The sequence below is a fragment of the Pseudonaja textilis genome, chromosome 2, assembly GCF_049901715.1.
Source record: "Pseudonaja textilis isolate UNSWEBS1 chromosome 2, rPseTex1.2, whole genome shotgun sequence".
NCBI lineage: Eukaryota > Metazoa > Chordata > Lepidosauria > Squamata > Elapidae > Pseudonaja > Pseudonaja textilis.
In genome coordinates, this window is record NC_141991.1 from 23,316,380 (window position 1) to 23,335,815 (window position 19,436).

At 39.3% G+C, this 19,436-nt stretch overlaps 3 protein-coding genes across 15 annotated transcripts in view; all 3 read left to right on the forward strand.

Annotated features, from left to right (window-relative positions):
- The first annotated feature begins 318 nt into the window (after positions 1-318).
- On the forward strand, positions 319-7,391 carry RPP14 (ribonuclease P/MRP subunit p14). Of its 3 annotated transcripts, XM_087923542.1 has the most exons (7): positions 386-441; positions 1,788-1,887; positions 2,132-2,248; positions 2,371-2,455; positions 3,396-3,472; positions 5,334-5,412; positions 6,028-7,391. In XM_087923542.1, the coding sequence occupies exons 2-7, from the start codon at positions 1,844-1,846 to the stop codon at positions 6,082-6,084; spliced, it is 459 nt and encodes a 152-aa protein (XP_087779668.1). In that variant the 5' UTR covers positions 386-441; positions 1,788-1,843; the 3' UTR covers positions 6,085-7,391. The 3 variants fall into 3 exon arrangements, with proteins under 3 accessions (XP_026577406.1, XP_087779668.1, XP_087779669.1); XM_026721621.2 differs by lacking the exon at positions 1,788-1,887 and having other exon boundaries at positions 319-441; XM_087923543.1 differs by lacking the exon at positions 1,788-1,887 and having other exon boundaries at positions 408-941.
- Positions 6,099-7,391, forward strand: HTD2 (hydroxyacyl-thioester dehydratase type 2). Its single transcript, XM_026720674.2, has one exon. The coding sequence runs from the start codon at positions 6,099-6,101 to the stop codon at positions 6,642-6,644; it is 546 nt and encodes a 181-aa protein (XP_026576459.2). The 3' UTR covers positions 6,645-7,391.
- Positions 7,392-13,130: 5,739 nt separating this feature from the next.
- The window catches only part of PXK (PX domain containing serine/threonine kinase like), a 57,747-nt gene continuing 51,441 nt past the window's right edge, over positions 13,131-19,436 (forward strand). For all 11 annotated transcript variants that reach the window (XM_087923547.1, XM_087923548.1, XM_026721544.2 and 8 more), the window contains exon 1: positions 13,131-13,335. In XM_087923547.1, coding sequence (XP_087779673.1) covers positions 13,234-13,335 — 102 coding nt within the window. In that variant the 5' untranslated portion in view covers positions 13,131-13,233. The remainder of the gene's footprint in view (positions 13,336-19,436) is intronic.

Consider the following 19,436-nt stretch of genomic DNA (forward strand, 5'->3'; position numbering starts at 1 on the left):
TGAAAGATATAATCCAAATTAGATTTATTTCAGGCATCCTAGTAGATATATCTCACATTATAAGAAGATTCTTCTGAAGGCGTCAATAATCTGACCTTAGTCATGCAGGTTTTTAAAGAGAATGATTTCATCCCCACATTGAGAAACGTCCAGCCATCTGTAAATTATACCTCAGCCAATCGGAAGACTGACCCAGTGGTCAATCAGAGGTAAAGATGTAACCACGTGATAAAGAACTACATTTCCCAGCAGGCAATGCCTTAAAGAGATAGCACCTGATTTCTAAGCTAAATATACACTCCAGCACTCCCATTGGTCAGAAAGAGAAATGTCGGCCTGCGATTGGCTAATGCGTTTGGAGGCCCGTCTTCTTGATGCTTCCGTTTGGCCACATGTTGGGGATGCGTGAGGTTGAGCGATCCGCGCTCGTAAGGTCTCGGTGTAAGTAGCGATGATTTTTAACAGAAGGGAGGGACTGGCGGATTTTACAACTGGGAGGAAGAAATGCACCCTGCCATCTTTCATACTCACTTAAGCTTATCTGAACATCAGTTTTGGCCCAGCTCAATGACCTGCATTTAGGCAGAAGCTGTGAGAGGCGCAGAGCTTTGCTTAGGGGATAATGTGCAGAAAACTGATCAAGGCAAAATTCAAAAAGTTCCATTAACGTCCTTAAGTTCCATTTCCCGATGTCTTATCAATGCATCTCCCATCAATGCCACTGGCCCACGATGATGAGAGTAGGATGACGTAGGATGATGCACTGAAAGGCATCTCATTAGAGATATATTCTGCTTTGCACTGATGATGTTGCCTAGTTTGGATAATGAAATGACTGCAAGAAAACAACCAAGACAGCGAGCACCTCATTTCAACTTTGGGCTACAAATACTCTCCTTTAGTGGTAACACTTAAACATTTTTGTTACTCTACCTTTCTAGGTAAAAATTGTGTGTTTAAATTGTGTACTGTATGTATTGTTTGGATGTAGTGAAAAAGTATTCATATCACTGACGGGAAATAATAAAGAAAATAGTTTGGGTAAAGATATTTTAGTGATTTTTTAGCAGAGCAAGATTCCAGGTGGAAACATTCTGAGGAGCCAAGTCTCTTTCCTGAAATCACACTGCTTTTAATTTATCACTCCATAGAGTGGCCCACAAAAATACAAGCTTGCATTTTTATCCGATCTTTTGCATTGACATTTAAATTATTTTAGGCTACAGTAAAGCAAAAGTGAGCTTCTGTTAAGCTTGACAGCTTAAGATACTTCTTGTTCTGGATCAGACAGATTGTATCACCAGATCACTTTAACTGAAGAGATGCCCATGACTGAATCTGAAACACCAATTAAGCTATGGACACACACTCACTCTTCTAAGTCTCTAAGCTTGTGTAGAAAGTTAGCACCCACCCCTCTCCTAGAAGAAGAATGAAATATTCTAAGAAATATTAAAAAGGCAGAATATTATATTTCCCTGGATGAAAAAGGAGAAACATGTCTTTAAAGACAAAGCAGCTCCCTGCCTCCCCCCTTCAGCTCCAGGGTGATGGAATTAAGACATGGTCCTTAGAACATAAGATTACCCATCTGACCACATGGCACCTGGGAAGATTACATCACCCAGCAGGATTCAACCAAATTTAGCACACATACAACCTACAAAGCTAGCTATGACCCCTGTCAGTATCCAATCAGGATACTCTTCCTGTGCCCCAGGAAGTTCAAAGCTTAGAGAGGGCATAAAACCAAGGGACTCACAGCATCTCTTCCCTTCTTTGCTCAGGAGCTCCAAGACATGTGGTCTTGTCCACCATTAAACCTTCTTTCCAAGCAACTTCCATGAATCCAGTGTCTTTTTCCCCACTTGGAACTGAACCTAGAAGGTTATTTTTTCCAACACTTGCTTCTTCGGACTCGCCTATGGCCAGTATGGGAATAACTATTAACAAATTTATGCAACCTGGCTTAGATTGCCTAGTGAACCAATAAAATGAAAAATAAGTCATTTCCCCTCCCTACCAGTGCATATATTTTTAAAGTGCAGGTTACAATTGATCATAATTAAGGGTTTGTGATTTTGAGCTTAAGACTTGGCAATATGTCAGAATGGGCTGTTCTGTCTTTTAGAAGCGGGCATCCTACGATGTCTGAATTTGACGATGGAAAAAAAAGCATCAAGCCTACTGCTTATGAAAAAATAGTCCTGAATGATGTTTCTGAATACTGTTATTTGAAGATCCATTTGTAAGTTCAAATCCCTTTTTTAAAATATTCCCATTCCATTTCTGTTCAGTTCTGCATAACTTTAACATGTTTGAGGCATATTATACTTACTAATAAACCTTTTTACAAAAAATGAATTATAGGGAGTTTGAAGAAGCTGGCATTAGTTTAAATCCTGTTGATTTCAAACAACTTATCATCTCTGCTTTGAAACGGCTCCATGGTGAGGTATGTCATTTTTGTCTGAATTATTGTTGAGGTAATAATTTATGAATCCCTTGCAACTTCCCGGTTTATTTACCTTATATACAGAAGGGAATGATTTGGAACTGAAGACTGTAAAAAGTAGTTTGATTGAAATCTCTGTATTTAGGAAGACTTTTACTAACTGCAGTTTGTAGTTATATACCATGCTGAGCTAGGATTCAGGTTGTTAATAAAGTGGTTCTTTGCATATCAGCCTTTATCTGCTATTAGTTAATATCCTTTAAAACAGAGTGATCACTCAGTTTCTTTACACTCTGGCACTGTTTCCTGCTTCATAATAACTTCATTATTAAAATCTAGTATCAAATGACAGCAATGTTTTGTTATATGGGGAAAAATAATAAGGGTAAGAGATGTCAAATGCTGATTGGCCGTGCATCTGTTTTAATGAAAACATACTCCAGTCAACAAAAAATTAAATTCTATTAATGATATTGCATTACTGCCCTGTTCCTTGCTGTCATTTGTAGTTAAAGAGATAAACAACCCTTCCCAAACCTCATTTATGGTTTTTGGCAGCAAAATTTTAAATAAGGTAGGATCAGGCGATGCCTCTGATTACAAATACCAGCTGTTTCTCCCAGATATAAGGGGCCTTGATGATTTTCATGTGTACAAGAAAAGTAGATTAAAAAATGAAAATGATGAAAACAAACATTCAAGATCATCTCATTTTGTGCATTATTCTCCATTATATCCTACAAGTTTGGACTTGTAATGAAATATATTGACCAAGCTTGCAGGTCATTCTTTATGAAGCTTACCTTAAATAACAGATTTGTAATTATATCAAATTAAACTAAATGTAGTGGTAGAATAGAATTGAACTTCTTATGAGAGCTTTTTTAATGACTGAGACTTTTAAAGTGCATCTTAGTAATAGTGACATGTTTCCTTTCAGGTTGGTGCTGCATTACCTGTTGATGTTTTGACATACGAGGAAGAAACACTGACTGCCATACTTAGAGTATCTAATGCGTAAGACATTTTGAATGTGTTTTCTTGGCAAATGTGGTTAGATAAAGGAATAGTCTCTAGCATAATAATAAAAATGAAGATAATTCTTTTTAAATTCAAGTAAAATATCATAAGTCTTGTACCATTGTTTTTCAAACTTAGCAGCTTTAAGATGTGTACACTTCTTCCATGATGGCTGGGAAATTCTGGGAGTTGAAGTGCACACATCTTAAGGTTGCTAAGTTTGAGAAGCACTTGTGGAGTTCTTGGTGTTCTCTGAGCTTGATTGTTTGTTTGCAGATGTTTCATTACCTAACTAGCTAACATCATCAGGGATAGTGAGTGTGGTGTTTGGTCCCTGTTTATAAACGGTAGCTTGTCCTGCCAGTGTTGGTGGAGGATGTGTTCTATTTCCTTCTTAGTATTTTTATAGTCTCTTGAATGGTTTATAAATGTGGCTTATTTTTATGTGTCCACTGATGGCTGGTTTGTCTGAAGGCTTAGTTTCCAGAAATTCTCTAGCGCTTTTGAGTTTGGCTTGATCTGGGTTGTTTAGGATTTCCCAGTTGAAACTGGTTGAATCTGTTCAAGTAAGATTAAGGAGATTTCTGTGTGTCTTCTTGACTACTAGTTGCTGTTCATGGTTGCACTCTGCTCATCCTCTCCAGCAGCCTATATCCAGATAAACAGGGATCGACACCAGTCAAACAATAAAGCAGAAAACAATAACCGAATTAAGAAATGACCAAGGAGAAAGCCACACTCATTAATACTGGTGGGGCAAGCTGCTGTATATAAATGGACAGACTCTATATTCACTACCGTTGATTACATTAAGGCGACCAACTTTTTTACAATGAGGACACAAATTGAAGAAAAAAAAAACAAAGCCACTTGCATGCACCACACTCTTGCGTGCACTGTACTCTTGCATGCGGTGCACTCTCAAAACAATTCTCCTGTGCAGAGTGCATGTGTCTCATAATCGTGTCTCGCTGCACTGTACCAAGCCTTGATGAATCGTCATGTCAAATACGTCACATCACACACAATGGATCGGATCGGCACCAATCAAATACAGAGATTTACAGAAAAGGAAGACACTTTGAGAGAGGACAGAACTTACAAAAGGACTGTCCTCCCTAAAGGAGGATGATTGGTCACCTTAATTACATTAAATGCAATTGTTTTATCAGGAAAGCAATTATCTTAGCATAAGTGTTGGGAAATTTGGCCTCAAGTTAATTTGGGTCTGATTTCTGGATAGATATGGCTTCCAGCTCATTAAACCTTGATTCTATTTATACTATAAAAAATAGCATATTTTTTATAGTATAAATAGAATCACTCTTAAACAGAGAAGAGCAACCAGGATGATTAGGGGACTGGAGACTAAGGCATATGAAAAACGGTTACAGAAACTGGGCTTGGCTAGTCTAGTGAAGAGAAGAACCAGGGGAGACATGATAGCAGTGTTACAATATTTGGGGCTGTCGTAGAGAGGAAGGGGGCCAAGCAATTTACTAAAGCACCTGAAGGCCAGTCAAGGAATAATGGATGGAAACTGAACAAGGAGTGATTTAACCTGGAAATAAGGAGAAACTTTCTGATAGTGAGAACAATCAACCAATGGAACAGCTTGCCCTCGGAAGTTGTGGGAGCGCCATCACTTGAGACTTTCAAGAAGAGATTGGACTGCCATTTGTCAGAAATGGTGTAGGTTCTCCTGCTTGGGCAGGGGGTTGGACTAGATGACCTACAAGGTTCCTTCCAAATCTGATTATCTGTTATCTGTTATTTACCATAAAATATTTATGACTTATTTTACTTGCCTACTGATTAGTCATTTCCATTAATATATCCAATGCTATTATTTATACAGTGGCCATGTAAAACTGTGGAGTGCTCTGTCATTGCTTGGTTCATACCAGAACAGAAAATGTGCTTTTAGAGTGATACAGGTAAGAATTGAGAAATAATCAGTTGAAAGCTTTATTTATTCAGTAAAATTATTGCTCTGGCACTTTTAGATTTTATATTGAAGATGGGCAACCTGTAGATTATATTCACATGCACTTCTCATCCTCTGCTTTCCTTAAAGTATTAGAGTTGACTTACATTGTGTATGGGTGTATGTATATTTTTTCAATAGTTTTTTAACCTAGTCAGATAATTGTGTGCATAAGAAACAGGATAAATATATTTTTCTAAAGGTATGTTTAGTTTACTGTCTGCTGCTTTACTGTGGATTGCTTATTGTATTACTATTTTTGGGGAGAATAATTTCATCCCAGCTTGTTCGTCTCTGAATACAAATAGCCTGTTGCTGTTAGCAACTTATACTGTATTTCTTAAAATCCACCATTATTGATGGCATCATTTCCTTTCAACTCATTCTACTTGAAATGCTTGAGTTCAGCCACTTAACCATCCTGTCCTAGGCTTTCAGTTATTAAATTTGGTCTCCAAGGAAATTAATCAACTGCCATTTATTTGCTTGAAAATGCCTGAATGTTCTTTTATGCAAAAGGAATTGATTTTGTGCTTCTATTTGATTTTTCCCCCTTTCTCTCTAGACTTCTCCATTTCTTCTTGCGTTAGCTGGGAACAGCAGAGAAATGGTGCTCGATTAATTATTCAGTTGATTATGGTTTGTAAAAACACTATGATGCTGATGCCATTGCCCAAATGCAGATTTTTGTGCGTGAGACTTGGGCGAATATTTTCCATAAAGCCAAGCATGTCCATGCCATTCTTCACTCAACACCGTGTTCAGCTTTTACACATAAAAGTTGGAGACAAAGCTGAAATAATTAAGAAATTCACATCAAAGGATATTGTTACCTTTTCTGAATTAACCGGGGATACTAACCCAATACACTTGGATGAAGAATATGCAAAGCAATCAAGGTTTGGGAGAACAGTTGTACATGGTGTTTTGATCAATGGACTTATTTCAGCTGTCCTTGGTACGAAAATGCCTGGCCCTGGCTGTATCTTCCTTTCTCAGGAAATTAATTTTCCATCTCCTTTATATGTTGGAGAAGAAGTCTTGGCTTCAGCAGAAGTGAAGAAATTGAAGCGATGTCTTGCTTATATTACAGTGTCATGTACAGTTGTCCAAAGTGGCAAACTTGTCATGGAGGGTATTGTTAAAGTTGTAGTGCCTGAAGATCACAAACCTGTGACCTGATTGTATAGCGTGTCCTATTGGTAGCTGAGATATGCTTATAGCTGTAATCACCTTACTCTATGAGGAATTTGAAATAGTTTAATTCCAACATTTTGATGTTGATCTGGTTTAACAGATTGCTTTGCCTTTTCTCAGTGTGACAGTGAGATAGAATGAGAGCTTCAGAAGAATGCTGGGGTAAAAATCGGTATCTAAAATGCCTTGAGTTGTTTACTTTGGATTTATATATTGGACAGATTTAGGGATTATGTTGGGTTTGACCAGTGACTCCATTAGCTCTGCAATTTATCAAATAACCACCCAGGTGAGTTTTATTGCTTAGGCAGTTGGTGCAATCCATCCTCTTAGTACCTAGAAGTGTGTTGTAGATCTTTCTTCTGCTTCCTCCCACATACCGGTATGTCATTTATATAAATATGTTTGGTATAGTATAAGCTGACAAATAAGATTAAGAACTTAATGTTATTCCCTCAAATTCTCTTCTTGAAAAAAAAATGAGTACAATCCTGGTATTCTTACACAAAGTAACACTTGACTTTTCTGGAATGTTATTCTCAACTACAGCTCTTTTATCTTCCTTCTGTATTAACTTTCCTAATTGATAAGAGAAACTTGTATTGTTGCTCTTCATGATCTGGATAATTCTGTTATGTAATTATACTGTGGCTGCAGTTTGTAATCCTTCCACAATATATCTCGATGGGACAAAAACCTTAAGAATAAAACAAAAGCAACTGGAGAAGCCCAGTTTTCTTTATTAAACTATAAAACTATAGTGGTTATTGAGCTCCCAGCCAGCAAGGTCTTCAAGAGTGCAGATCATATACTGCAGGGTCCCCCAAACTTTTTGGTTCTGTGGATTGGCAGCAACTGTGTGTGAGGGGAATGGTTTCACACATGTAACCTAAATCCTGCGCATGCGCAAATGCAGCTTCACATGCTTGCCTGCCGCTTGGGCAGCCCGGTTCCCAATAGGCCATGCCCCAGGGGTTGGGGGCCCCAACACAGGGTTCACAGAGAGTTAAATAGGCACTAGCTTGATCTTATCACAGGAATAGTTGGCACTGAAAAGAAGTGTAGATGAGGTTCTCTGGCATCTTCCTGTCTGGTTTAAGAACATCCTGTATTGCTAGGCATTTAGCTTCAGAATAACAGATCACATTTTAACTTCCGTTTATTGTTAAAAAAACAGTATCCCTCATAATACCTGGATAGGAGAAACAGGGCATTCTTAACAGTATCCTTGAGAGTTCAGATGCAAAAACATCCAGGTTCTATATCAAAGCTATGATTCAGGGAGAACATGTACCCAAGGGAGTTAATTTGAAATAAATGGAAAAGGTAAGAGTTAAGTTTATTGTGACTGATCTATATCAACAGAAGACAGGAAAGTAATAATAAGACTTCTCCTGCTGGGAAATGTAGAAGGATTGAAGAGCATAGCCAGCAGCGAGGTGGATGGACTCAGTCACAGTGGCAATGAATGCACCATTGGAAAATTTGAAAGACCAGATCATCATGGAAAAAAATCTAGGTGGTTGCTAAGAGTAAACAGCTCAATGCTGTAATCAATACACCAGAGCCAGTTTGGTGCAATGGTTAAAGCTCCAATCAAGAAACCAGAAGACCTTGAATCCTAGTTCTGCCTTGGACACAAAGCCGGTTGGGTCACTTTGGGCCAGTCAGTTTGGGCTCTAGGGAGGAGGGGACAAGGGCAAGGAGCTTATGAAAAACTTGCCAAGAAAACTGCATGAGGAGTCAGCACTGAATTAAAGGTATGTACCATAGGTACACACCTGATACTTGCCCTAGAATTAATATGAATAAATGAACAAAAACATATCACTTATGTATATTGTGAGCTAACATCACACATCACATATTGATGGAATGGATAGCACGAAGTGAAATAACACAAAATGCAAATTCAATATGTGATAGCTACTGTATTTTTCAACTTCACCACATCTGGTCAAAGAGGTATTAGTAGGCATAGTTGATACAGTCATGATAATGCTTATCAACATAAATTATTTAAAAATCATATTTCCTTGAAATGCAGTTCCTTTGACTTTCCAGATCACTTTTAAGAATTGTTTCAAAGCAGTTTTTGAAAGAAAAGGTTATTGTGAAATGAATCAAATGACGATCATTATACCTTTGTTTCCCAAATAACTTCCTTATTTGCATGTGGGAAAGAGAAGAACAAATGTAGTAACACAAATGGATGTGTCTTTCTGCAGCTGAAAAGTCAGAAGCTATATAGTCAGATGATTTCTTTATAAAGCTATTATAACTTTTAGTGTATTCTGTATGTTTTCTGTAGATTTCTGCAAAGAGAAACAATGCAAGACATTGAAACAGCTATAAATGTGAAGATTAACTGAATGAATTCATTAAGTGATACAGATAATTGGTTGGAAGGGACCTTATAGGTCATCTAATCCAACACCCCCCCCCCAAGCAGGAGATACTATACCATTTCTGACAAGGGGTAGTCCAATCTCTTCTTGAAAGTGATGATACTCCCACAACTTCCGAGGGCAAGCTGTTCCATTGGTTGATTGTTCTCAGTCAGAAAGTTTCTCCTTATTTCCAGGTTAAAATCTCTTTCCACTCATTATTCCTTGTCTGGCCTACAGGTGCCTTAGAAAGTAACTTGACAGTCTCCTCTCTTGGGCAGCCCCTCAAATATTGGAACACTGCTATCATGTCTCCCCTGGTCCTTCTCTTCACAAGACTAGCCATGCCCAGTTCCTGTAACCATTTTTCATGTTTTAGTCTCTAGTCCCCTGATCATCCTGGTTGCTCTTCTCTGCACCTTTTCTAGAGCCTCAACATCTTTTTATAATGTGGTGACCAAAACTAGATGCAGTACTGTAGGTGTGGTCTTACTAAGGATTTATAGAGTGGTTTACCTCACTTGATCTTGGTTGTATCCCTCTATTAATGCAATTTAGGATTGCATTAGCTTTGTGGCTGCTGCTGCTGCACACTGCTTGCTCATATTTAGCTGGTTGTCTACTCAGACTCCAAGATCCCTCTCACAGTTACTGCTATTAAGCCTAATTTCACCTAGTCTATAGGTGTACTTTTGGTTTTTCTTGCCTAAGTATAGGACTTTACTTTTCTCTACACTGAATTTCATTTTTTTAGATATGGCCCAGTGTTCTAGTCTGTCAAGATCCATCTGGATCTTGAGCCTATCTTCTTGAGTGTTAGCTATTCCTGCCTGCTTAGTATCATCTGCAAATTTGGTAAGTTCCCCTTCTATTCCCTCATCTAAGTCACTAATGAAGATATTGAAGAGTTCTGGGCCTAAGATGGAACCTTGTAGCACCCCACTGCTTACTTCCCTCCATGTAGACTTAGGCCCATTAAGGACTACTCATTGAGTACTGTTTGCCAGCCAGTTGCGAATCCATCTAGTGGTGGTGCTATCTATTCCACTTTTTTCTAGCTTACTAAGAGGTAGGTTGTGGTCTACTTTATCAAATCCCTTGCTGAAAACTAAGTATATTATGTCCACAGTATTTTGTTGGTCTACTAATTTAGTCACTATGTTGAAGAATGAAATAAGATTGGTTTGGTATGACCCGTTTTTAACAAATCCATGCTGCTAGTTATTACTTTACTTATTCCTAGATGTTGGCAGATCTATTTTTTTTATTATTATCTTTTCCAGTACCTTCCCAGGTATTGATGTTAGGCTGATTGGTGCTTAAGTTTCCTGGGTCTGGTTTTCTTCCTTTTTTGAAGATGGGTTTTTTGAAAATAGGTAAAAGGGAGAACACTATATTTAGTTATCTGGTATTTCATCTTCATAGGATTTTTAATATTCCCTAGAGACAGTAGCCAGGTAACAAATGAGGATTAATTAAGGAACACTGAGAAATGCTGTTTCCAGGGGTTCTTACTCACTTTGAGCATCTCAATCACATATATATTAAGATGATAAAGAAGTATATATATCCTGGCTTCCATGATCTTGTGTGTACAGTAAATGAGCCTGTTTGTATATTGCACAAGTTTTGGTATATAGTACATTTGTCTTGCCTGCAAACAGCCCCTAACTACCTACAACTATAAGCACCTATGGATCATACTCTCATATTATCATTAATATATGTATGTTTAGATCACAAAAAAAAAACTACTACTAAGACTTGTTCCTGGCATAACTTCAAAAACCCTGAAGACAAATCCACTCGGTGTGTTGTTTCCGCCCTAATGCATATTAACTTTCTATACAGTCATAATCATACGTTGTTTGGTAACACAAATACATACATCCATGATTAAAAAAATGTCCATAGCACAATTAAAAATAGAACCCCCCCCAATTAATTTTCAGTCTGGAAACTGTAAAAAGAGGGAAATATTCCCAAAATATTATGTTCTCATATTAACTGAATTTCTGGGTGAAGGGTGCTCTGTAGCACAGTGTCATAATAGGAAAATGTCATAAAGTGAAGAAACATGCACATCCTTTCCTGAACTGTCTGTTTTGGACAGGTTGATTTTGGCTGAAGGCAATGCATTTAGATCTCCCCAATCCACAAAGAGTTTTCAATCTCTCTTCCACTCAATTTAGGAAGGTTGGAAGTATAAACCAACTGGTGAAGACCATACTTTTTAAATAATTGCTGAATAGGATTAAAATTCCATTGGATTCTATGGTGGTGGCAGTATTGCTTGTGTGTCATTCAGGAAATGGAGGACAGCCAACAAGTTAAACGAGTTAGGAAAGGAAACATTTTAAAAAATCAGAATATTACATATTTATCACAAGACAAAATTAATGGGAGACATGTTAGTTGGTATTAAGCACTTAAGACCTGTTCATGCAGGAAGCATGGCTGAAAAATGCAAGAAAGAAGATTCTGGCTAACATTAAGAGACGACACTTAACAGAATGAGCTGTTTTCTATAGTTGGAGGTGTTTAAAGAGGGACTGAACAGTCATTGTAATAGCACCCTACTCTATCAAGTAGGAACTTGGATCAGTTCCGGCAGACTGGTTCCAGCAGACCTCTTAATCCTCTCCTGGACTCATTAAATACTAGCAAAGTTTGTTTTTGTTTTCAATCCATTACAAGCATGTCAAATTGTGAACTTTTTTTTTTTTTCAAAGATGGTGAATGTATACAACTTTGGACAATGAGAATACTACAAAAGTCTAATTTACTGTTTGCTTTTTAAAGTATTTAATTTAAAGTATTTAATCAAGAGGCATCTTAAAATATGTAAAGGTTGGCATGACAATAGTTGAACTACTTAAGTTTCACTTTCCTTTCTCCTAGTCTTTATCATCTCAGTTTCCTTTCTCTAGGAAAGGGTTGAGTAATTCACAGCCTCTGTAGGCTACAGAAAAAACATTGTCCAAAGAATTAACCGATGTGAGACATCTGCACTATAATTAACAGCAGCATTGTGTGTAGAAAGATGATCTTTGTCCAATTTTTACAGATCACCGCTTTTATTTTAAAAGCCCTATAATTTCTAAATAAGATATGTAGTCTTGTGACATATTACATTCCTCCATTTAAAAACTTTTCCTTGTACATATCACTAAGTGCCAAATTTCCATGGGATGTTATTTGAAACCTAAGAGTCTTTGCTGTCAAAAACGGATTAATTTGCTTAAAAACACAGTCTCCTTAAACATTTCAGGAACTGTTTCCTCGTACAGTACAGCATTGCATATTTATGCAAGTGTTATTTTCTATACTGATGTTTCTAAATATTTTCCTCCATTAACACTGCGTTCAAAAATGATGTAATTTATAAGCAGCCTATAAAAAAATATTTCTCAACCTTGGCAACATTAAGATGTGTGGACTTTAATTCTAAGCCAGCATGCTAATTGGGAAGTTCTGGAAATTGATTTTCACACATCTTAATTTCACCAAGGTTGAGAAGCACCTTTGGTTAAGTGAATAAGTTGTCATGTTTTCTCAAATGTATTGGCCTCTGGGGTAACACGCAAGACCAAAATATTTCTGGGAATGTAATCCTGAGCCACGCCACCATGTCAAATTGCCTACTCAACTGCTTTCATTTTACCTGCCAACTCACCCTCCCTTTCCTTAGCCATCATTCGCCGTTTTTAACTTTCGAAGAGATGGCTTGTGCTATAAAAGTATAGGCGGTCTTACGCGGGAAAATAAAGTCCCTTGCCTCCCACGAAGCCGTAAACCCTTTGGCCATAATGCGCCAGTCCCTAAGATACTACGCATTGTTTCCTCTGTTTCGGGTAATTCAACGTACAGGAGGAGTAAACGAAGAGGAAAATACGGTTTTGCAACGGAGCGGTGGGGCGTTTTGCACGCTCGCAAGCTATTGCAAGGCAGGGCCTCCGTTTCCTCCCGGCTTTCCTCGGCCAAGCGCTGCGCCGGCCAAGCTGACGTCGTGGGGCCGTCCCTTGGCCGTGGGAGGGCGCCCCGCTCTGCCTACTCGGCGGCTTTTAAGACCCGGAGGAGGGACAGGCGGTTCCTGTGTTGACAGCCGCAGGAGTCGCTCAGAGCCGGAGGGAGACGCCTGGCGAGGCACCGCGAGGGGCGCCGGGCTTCTGCCCCGGGCGCTCGGCATGGCCTTCATGGAGAAGCCGCCGGCTGGGAAAGTGCTGCTGGACGATACGGTGCCGCTGACAGCCGTCATCGAGGCGAGCCAGAGCCTGCATTCGCACACGGTGAGCCAGGCGAGCGGAGCGGGTGGGCCCCGGTTGGGTTGCGGCACGAGCGCGGCGGCGGCGGTCCCCGGGGGCGGCTGGCGGGCGTGGGGCGCCCTGGAAGAAGCCGCGTGCGCGAATACGGAGTGCGTGCGGAAAGTCCTCGGAGGATCGCGCGGCGCTGCCCTGGCTTTCCAGCGTCGGGCATTTCTTGCGGAGCGGGGCCCCCGGCCGGGCATTATGGACGCCGAGCTGCAACCCCATCTGGAAGGGCCCCGATGTGGGGGGGGGGGGAAGGCTAGTTGCAAGCGTGGGCGCGAAGGAGCCTTTCTTTCCAAGGGGAGGGAGGATGCCGTTTGATCCGGGCAACTGACCTCCTTCCCGGAGGGACGCGGGTTCAAATCTCGGCGGGGTCCGAAAAGGCGCCTTTGTAGAGTTTCGCTGCGGGGGCTCTTTTACGCTTCCGATACGGTGGGCGGTCACGCCAAGTGTTGGTAAATGTAGGTGCGGAGCGATTTGTAAAATGTTACAAATCCCCGAATGGGACGCGTCTGACAACAGTGCTACCTGGAGGAAATTTTCTACCGGTGTTTTCTCCCCCCGCGCTCCTCCGGGAGATCGTGATTGAAACAAAAGCCTTAGGGAAAGCACGGTGCTCCATATGGCAGGACGAGATTGCCCTGAGGATCGCTTGCCCTTTCAAAGTACATAGGTTAACAGGATAGGTGTTTGATGATTTGCTACTACGTGTAAGATGTGGGTTGTATCATATTTTCTAGCAAGGCTTGCATTTAAAAAAGTGGCAAACCAACGGAAGCCTATTAACTCAGTTCCTGCAAAGTGAGGAGGGAAATGTTTTTAGTTAGATTCAGCTGAAAACCCCGGTTGAAAAGGCCAGCTGGGAAAGGAGGAATAAGAGTCTATTAGGGAGTGAGGATAAACCTTGAAAATGAAATGTATTTTAGCTGAGCACAGGAAAAGGTTAATCTGATTTATTCTTCTGGAAGCAACTTTAATTTGTCGAGCCACCCAACTCAGACATTGTGACTCTGTGTGGATGGTATAATAATAAATTAAAAAGCAAGATGAACAATTAAGTTAAAATCCAAAACATCTAAGCTCCAAAACATCCAAGCTTCAGTCATCCAAGCTCCAAAGCCTGAGGGAAAAACCAATATTTAATTGAGGATTTTAAAGACCAATATAGTTATATTTAGACAGTGTTTGCTATGGTATTCAGGTAGATTTTAGTGAAGAAAAAATATGTATACATTTCTTTGTCTTTGGGACTGAGTCTTTTGGAAAGTGGCGGACTGGATTATCAATAATTTAAAATGTTGCCCATACTAAAAACAAACTTAAAAATTAAATGTAGGTAGTATGCAAGGTAAATTTAAAGTATTGGGAATAGTAATTATTGGCTTCCTGGTTATGTTTTTTTATTACCCAGCACGGACCAATCATTTTTGAATTTGTTTTGTAAAAGGAGCTAATAATGAGATTTTTTTTTTTCAGTGCCATTTTTACTTGCAGAAATGGGTGTGATTGGTGGCCCTAATGGGGAGAGGAAAGAAAGCAGTGACTTGCTTCCTCAGCTAGGAAATGGAGATGAGCATCACCCCTAGAGTAGGACATGACTGGACAGGGGAAACCTTTGCCTTTATTTTTACAATAATAGGGAGCCAGTTTGTAACAACTTAAGGTGCTGCCCTAGAAACAGAAACAGGACACTGGGAGTTCTAGGCCTATGCTAGGCCTGAAAGCCAGTTGGGTGGCTTTGAACCAATCACTGTCTCTCAACCCAGCCCATCTCCCAGGGGAAAATAGGCAGGGGCATTAGGTATGTTCACTGCTATGAAAGTTGTATATCAATCTCGGAAATGTAATGCCAGAGCAACACTTGTGCTGCTTGCTTAGGCATTTGTTACCAAGCTATTCTCCATCCCACACCAAACGTTTTCACCAACAAGCTAGCCCCACAATAATCAAAAAACCTCCCCTTATTCAATAATCTCAGCAGAGCAGAACAAAATGCTATTGATAGACTTAGTATAATGACATCATAGTCAAACAAACTGACAAAGGAGGGGGCCCTTGTTATAATAAAACAAATTGTGTCAAAGAAGCTGAGAGGCAATTCCAACACAACGTTATACAACTTCTCAGATTCCACAGCAATATACAGTAAGTTCTCAAATTACAGCCCTAATGAAGTTTGCCTGTCAGGGTTGCAATTTATGATGGTTGTAAACTGAGTCAATCATGTGACTGAGACATTTTTATGACATTTTTTGCAACAGTTATTAAGCAAATGCTGAGATTGTAAAGCAAACACAGTGGTTGTTAACCACAACCAATGGTTGCTGTGGATGCATTTTTTGCTGAAACCAAAATGCTGGATTTTCGGCAAAACAATCCTAAAGAACTGTCACATGACCATGGGACACTGCAGATTGCTCATAAATGCATCCAGGTTGCAGAGTATCTGAAGTGTGGCCATATGACCATGTGGGTGTTGACCATCAGAACATCAAATCCAGGTTGTAAGTAGGCCTTAAGTAGGCCAGTTGGAATTTTACATGTTAAATGACCAATTACAAACCAAGGACTACCTGTACTTAAAACAGAACTACATAATCTGATGAAACAATTTCCTTAGGACATACAAGACAGTTTCTACTGGAAATACTCCATTAATCCTTCTACCTGCTTCCCAAAGTACACAAACCAGACAATCCAGTCTGTCCGATTGAAATAATCATGGCTGGACTGTCGTGTTTCAAGGGCTCTATACTGAAACCTTCACCCACCAGCATTCCCAGCTACATAAAAGACACCACAGATTCCTTATAAGACTGAATTCCAGAGACAATCTCCTTAATAATGCCACTTAAGCCACCATGGAGGCTGAGAAACTATCCATAAAGTCCCCCCACAAATATGAACTTCAAGCCATCAAAAACGTAATCACTGGTGCCAACGAAGGATGACTTGCCAGCAGACAGTGAATTTTCTATTCACTACTCTACCTTTGGTAGTGCAAGCTTTCCTAAGCCTTCCCTTACCAAACAAAAAACATAAGCAGATAAGCTAGCACTACTTTATTGTAAGGTTACATTAACAATCTTGAAAGTCCAAAAGTACAAATCTCTTGCTGTCTTCTTTACAGTTGGAGAACTTATGAAGGATCCCTTTCTGAGCCTTAGGCAGTATTTCCCCCATTCCCCAGTCTCCCAAATTTTTTTTCATATACTATTACATGTAGTAACAAATGCCTGAAAATCAATGGATCAGTCATGTGTAGACACATAGCTGCACAACATCTTCATCTGGAACAACACTTTATCAACTCTTATTCCCTGAAGCTCCTCCTCGATTGGTGACATTTTCACCATTTTGTAGAAATGCATACATACAACTACCCAGCCTGAGCAATTGCTCTCAGGTAACAACATAATTATGCTAACATGTGAACCAGACTCAGTTACCTAGACTCAGTTACTTAGATACCTAGTTGTCTCCATATCTACACCAAGCCATCATAGGAGCCATCATAGGCCCCAACCAAAAACATACAAAATTAGAGATGCCTTCAGAAGCTTTCTCTGATATAATATATGCTGTCACTTGCAAGCAATGATCCTTTAAATTCTGTGTAGGATAAATGAGACAAATTTTGTGCAAAAGAATGAATGGACACAAGTTTGATAGCAAGACTCAAAAAAGGACACATCATTTCAGAGTACACCAGAGTATTTCAACTCCCACAGCATGCTATTGCAGATCTCAAAGGGATTATTTTGAAAATGGAGACTATAACAGTAAGGGATTGTTGAAACATACCTTAAAAGAGCTCAAGAAATGAAGTTTTCAACATATTTTTGGTGTTAATAAGGTACTTTATAAAAGCCTACACCTGTTAATAAAATACATTAGGCTGAAAAGGTGCTACCAGACTCCTATTTTTTGTCTCTATAGTAGTGACTCTAACTTTTCTATTTAATCCTTTTTATGTAAGACTCCCATGTAGTACCATCTGCTAAACCAGATAGTATTACACCTGGAAATACAAAACATGTCATAGTTAATGTTTACAGAATTCCTTCCTTCCTTCCTTCCTTCCTTCCTTCCTTCCTTCCTTCCTTCCTTCCTTCCTTCCTTCCTTCCTTCCTTCCTTCCTTTATCAAATGATAAAGGTCTACTCAAGAGAAAGATCTTGGCTCTGAATAGAGCTGAGAATTGTTGAAACAAGATCTTTCTATCTTCCTCTCCATCACTGATAATGTCTGAATTACTCAGCAGCAGATATTTAAGAATTCTTTATCTGTACAATACCCAAGTTAATAAGGTTTTATGTGAAATCCATATGGGAACCAGAAACTGCTGCCTTGCGCTTCCTTTTAGCTTTTTACCAGCACAGGATTAGAAGGTTAGGCTCATTGTTATAAGCCACAAATAACTTGCCTGTAAACCATTTTTCTCTTGGCCTTTAGCAACTTATGAAATCCATTAGGGCAGGAAGCACCTTTCAAATTGATACTGTTTTCCAGACTATCAGTATTACACAAATGAAACTCTGGAATAGTTATGAAAATCGATGAGATTTCATTATTTTTATAGATTTACCATACATGTGTAATCTATTTAATAATCCTGCAAAATCCAACTTGCCAATCAGAGATGATTTAATAAATTACTCTTATACTGAGTTAAACTAGATGGTCTTCAAAACCCTACTCTTTTCTTTTTATAATTCCATTGGCAGAATTTACACTTTTAAAATTTGGTTTGTCAAAAACAGATCATGCCAGACTAATCTTATTTCATTCTTTGACAAAGTGACAAAATTAGCGGACCAAAGGAATGCTGTCGATATAATTTACTTGGACTTCAGTAAGACATTTGATAAAGTACACCATAACCTACAACTTGATAAAAGAGAAATGTGGGCTAGACAGCATTACCACCAGATGGATTCGTATCTGGCTGACCAAACGCACTCAACATATAGTCCTCAATGGAACTACATCTACATGGAGGGAAGTATGAAGTGGGGGCCCCCAAGGCTCTGCTTTAGGCCCTGTACTTTTCAATATCTTCAGCAATGATTTGGATGAGGGGATAGATGGGAAACTCATCAAATTTGCAGATGGCACCAAGCTAGCAGGAATAGCCAACACTCCAGAAGATAGGCTTAAGATACAGAAGGACCTTGACAGACTTGAACATCTATGTAACAAAATGAAATTCAATGGTGAAAAAAGTAAGGTTCTACATTTAGGCAAGAAAAACAAAATGTACAGGTACAGTATATGTGGTATCTTGCTCAATAGTAGTAACTGTGAGAGGGATTTTGGAGTCCTAGTGGACAACCATTTAAATATGAGCCAGCAGCTGCCAAAAATGCCAACACAGTTCTAGGCTGCATAAACAAAGGGTTAGAATCAAGATCACGTGAAGTGTCATAATGCTACTTTATAATGCCTTGGTAAGGCCACATTTGGAATACTGCATCTAGTTTTGGTCGCCACGATGTAAAAAAGATGTTGAAACTCTAGAAAGATTGCAGAGAAGAGCAACAAAGATGATCAGGGGACTGGAGGCTAAAACCTAAAGAACAGTTGCTGGAACTGGGTATGTCTAGTTTAATGAAAAGAAGGACTAGGGGAGACATGATAGTGTTCCAATATCCCAGGGGCTGCCATAAAGGAATCAAGCTATTCTCCAAAGCACTTGAGGGTAGGACAAGAAGCAAAAGGTGGAAACTAACCAAGGAGAGAAGCAACTTAGAACTAAGGAGAAATTTCCTGATAGAACAATTAATCAGTAGAACAACTTGCCTCCAGAAGTTGTAAATGCTCCAATACTGGAAGTTTTTAAGAAAAGATTGGATAACTATTTGTCTGAAGTGGTGTAGGGTTTCTTTCCTAAGCAGGGGGTTAGACTAGAAGACCTTCAAGGTCCCTTCCAACTCTGTTATTATTCTATTCTAAATTTTTTGAACTATCCAGGCCATAGCATGTCTTCCCTCTAATAATATCTCCCCCCTCTTAACTATTTTAAGCTTGAAGTTATCTTGTACTAGGAAAGTGTTAGAAAAATAAACAAGTGAATTTGCAAGC

What these genes read in the sequence shown, in the direction of transcription:
- HTD2 (XM_026720674.2), top strand. Translation starts at nt 6,099, where the DNA reads ATGGTTTGTAAAAACACTATGATGCTGATGCCATTGCCCAAATGCAGA.
- RPP14 (XM_087923542.1), top strand. Translation starts at nt 1,844, where the DNA reads ATGAATCCAGTGTCTTTTTCCCCACTTGGAACTGAACCTAGAAG. An exon ending in TGTTATTTGAAGATCCATTT is followed by an intron (nt 2,249 to 2,370) that starts GTAAGTTCAAAT and finishes AATGAATTATAG; the next exon opens with GGAGTTTGAAGAAGCTGGCA. An exon ending in TGAAACGGCTCCATGGTGAG is followed by an intron (nt 2,456 to 3,395) that starts GTATGTCATTTT and finishes GTTTCCTTTCAG; the next exon opens with GTTGGTGCTGCATTACCTGT.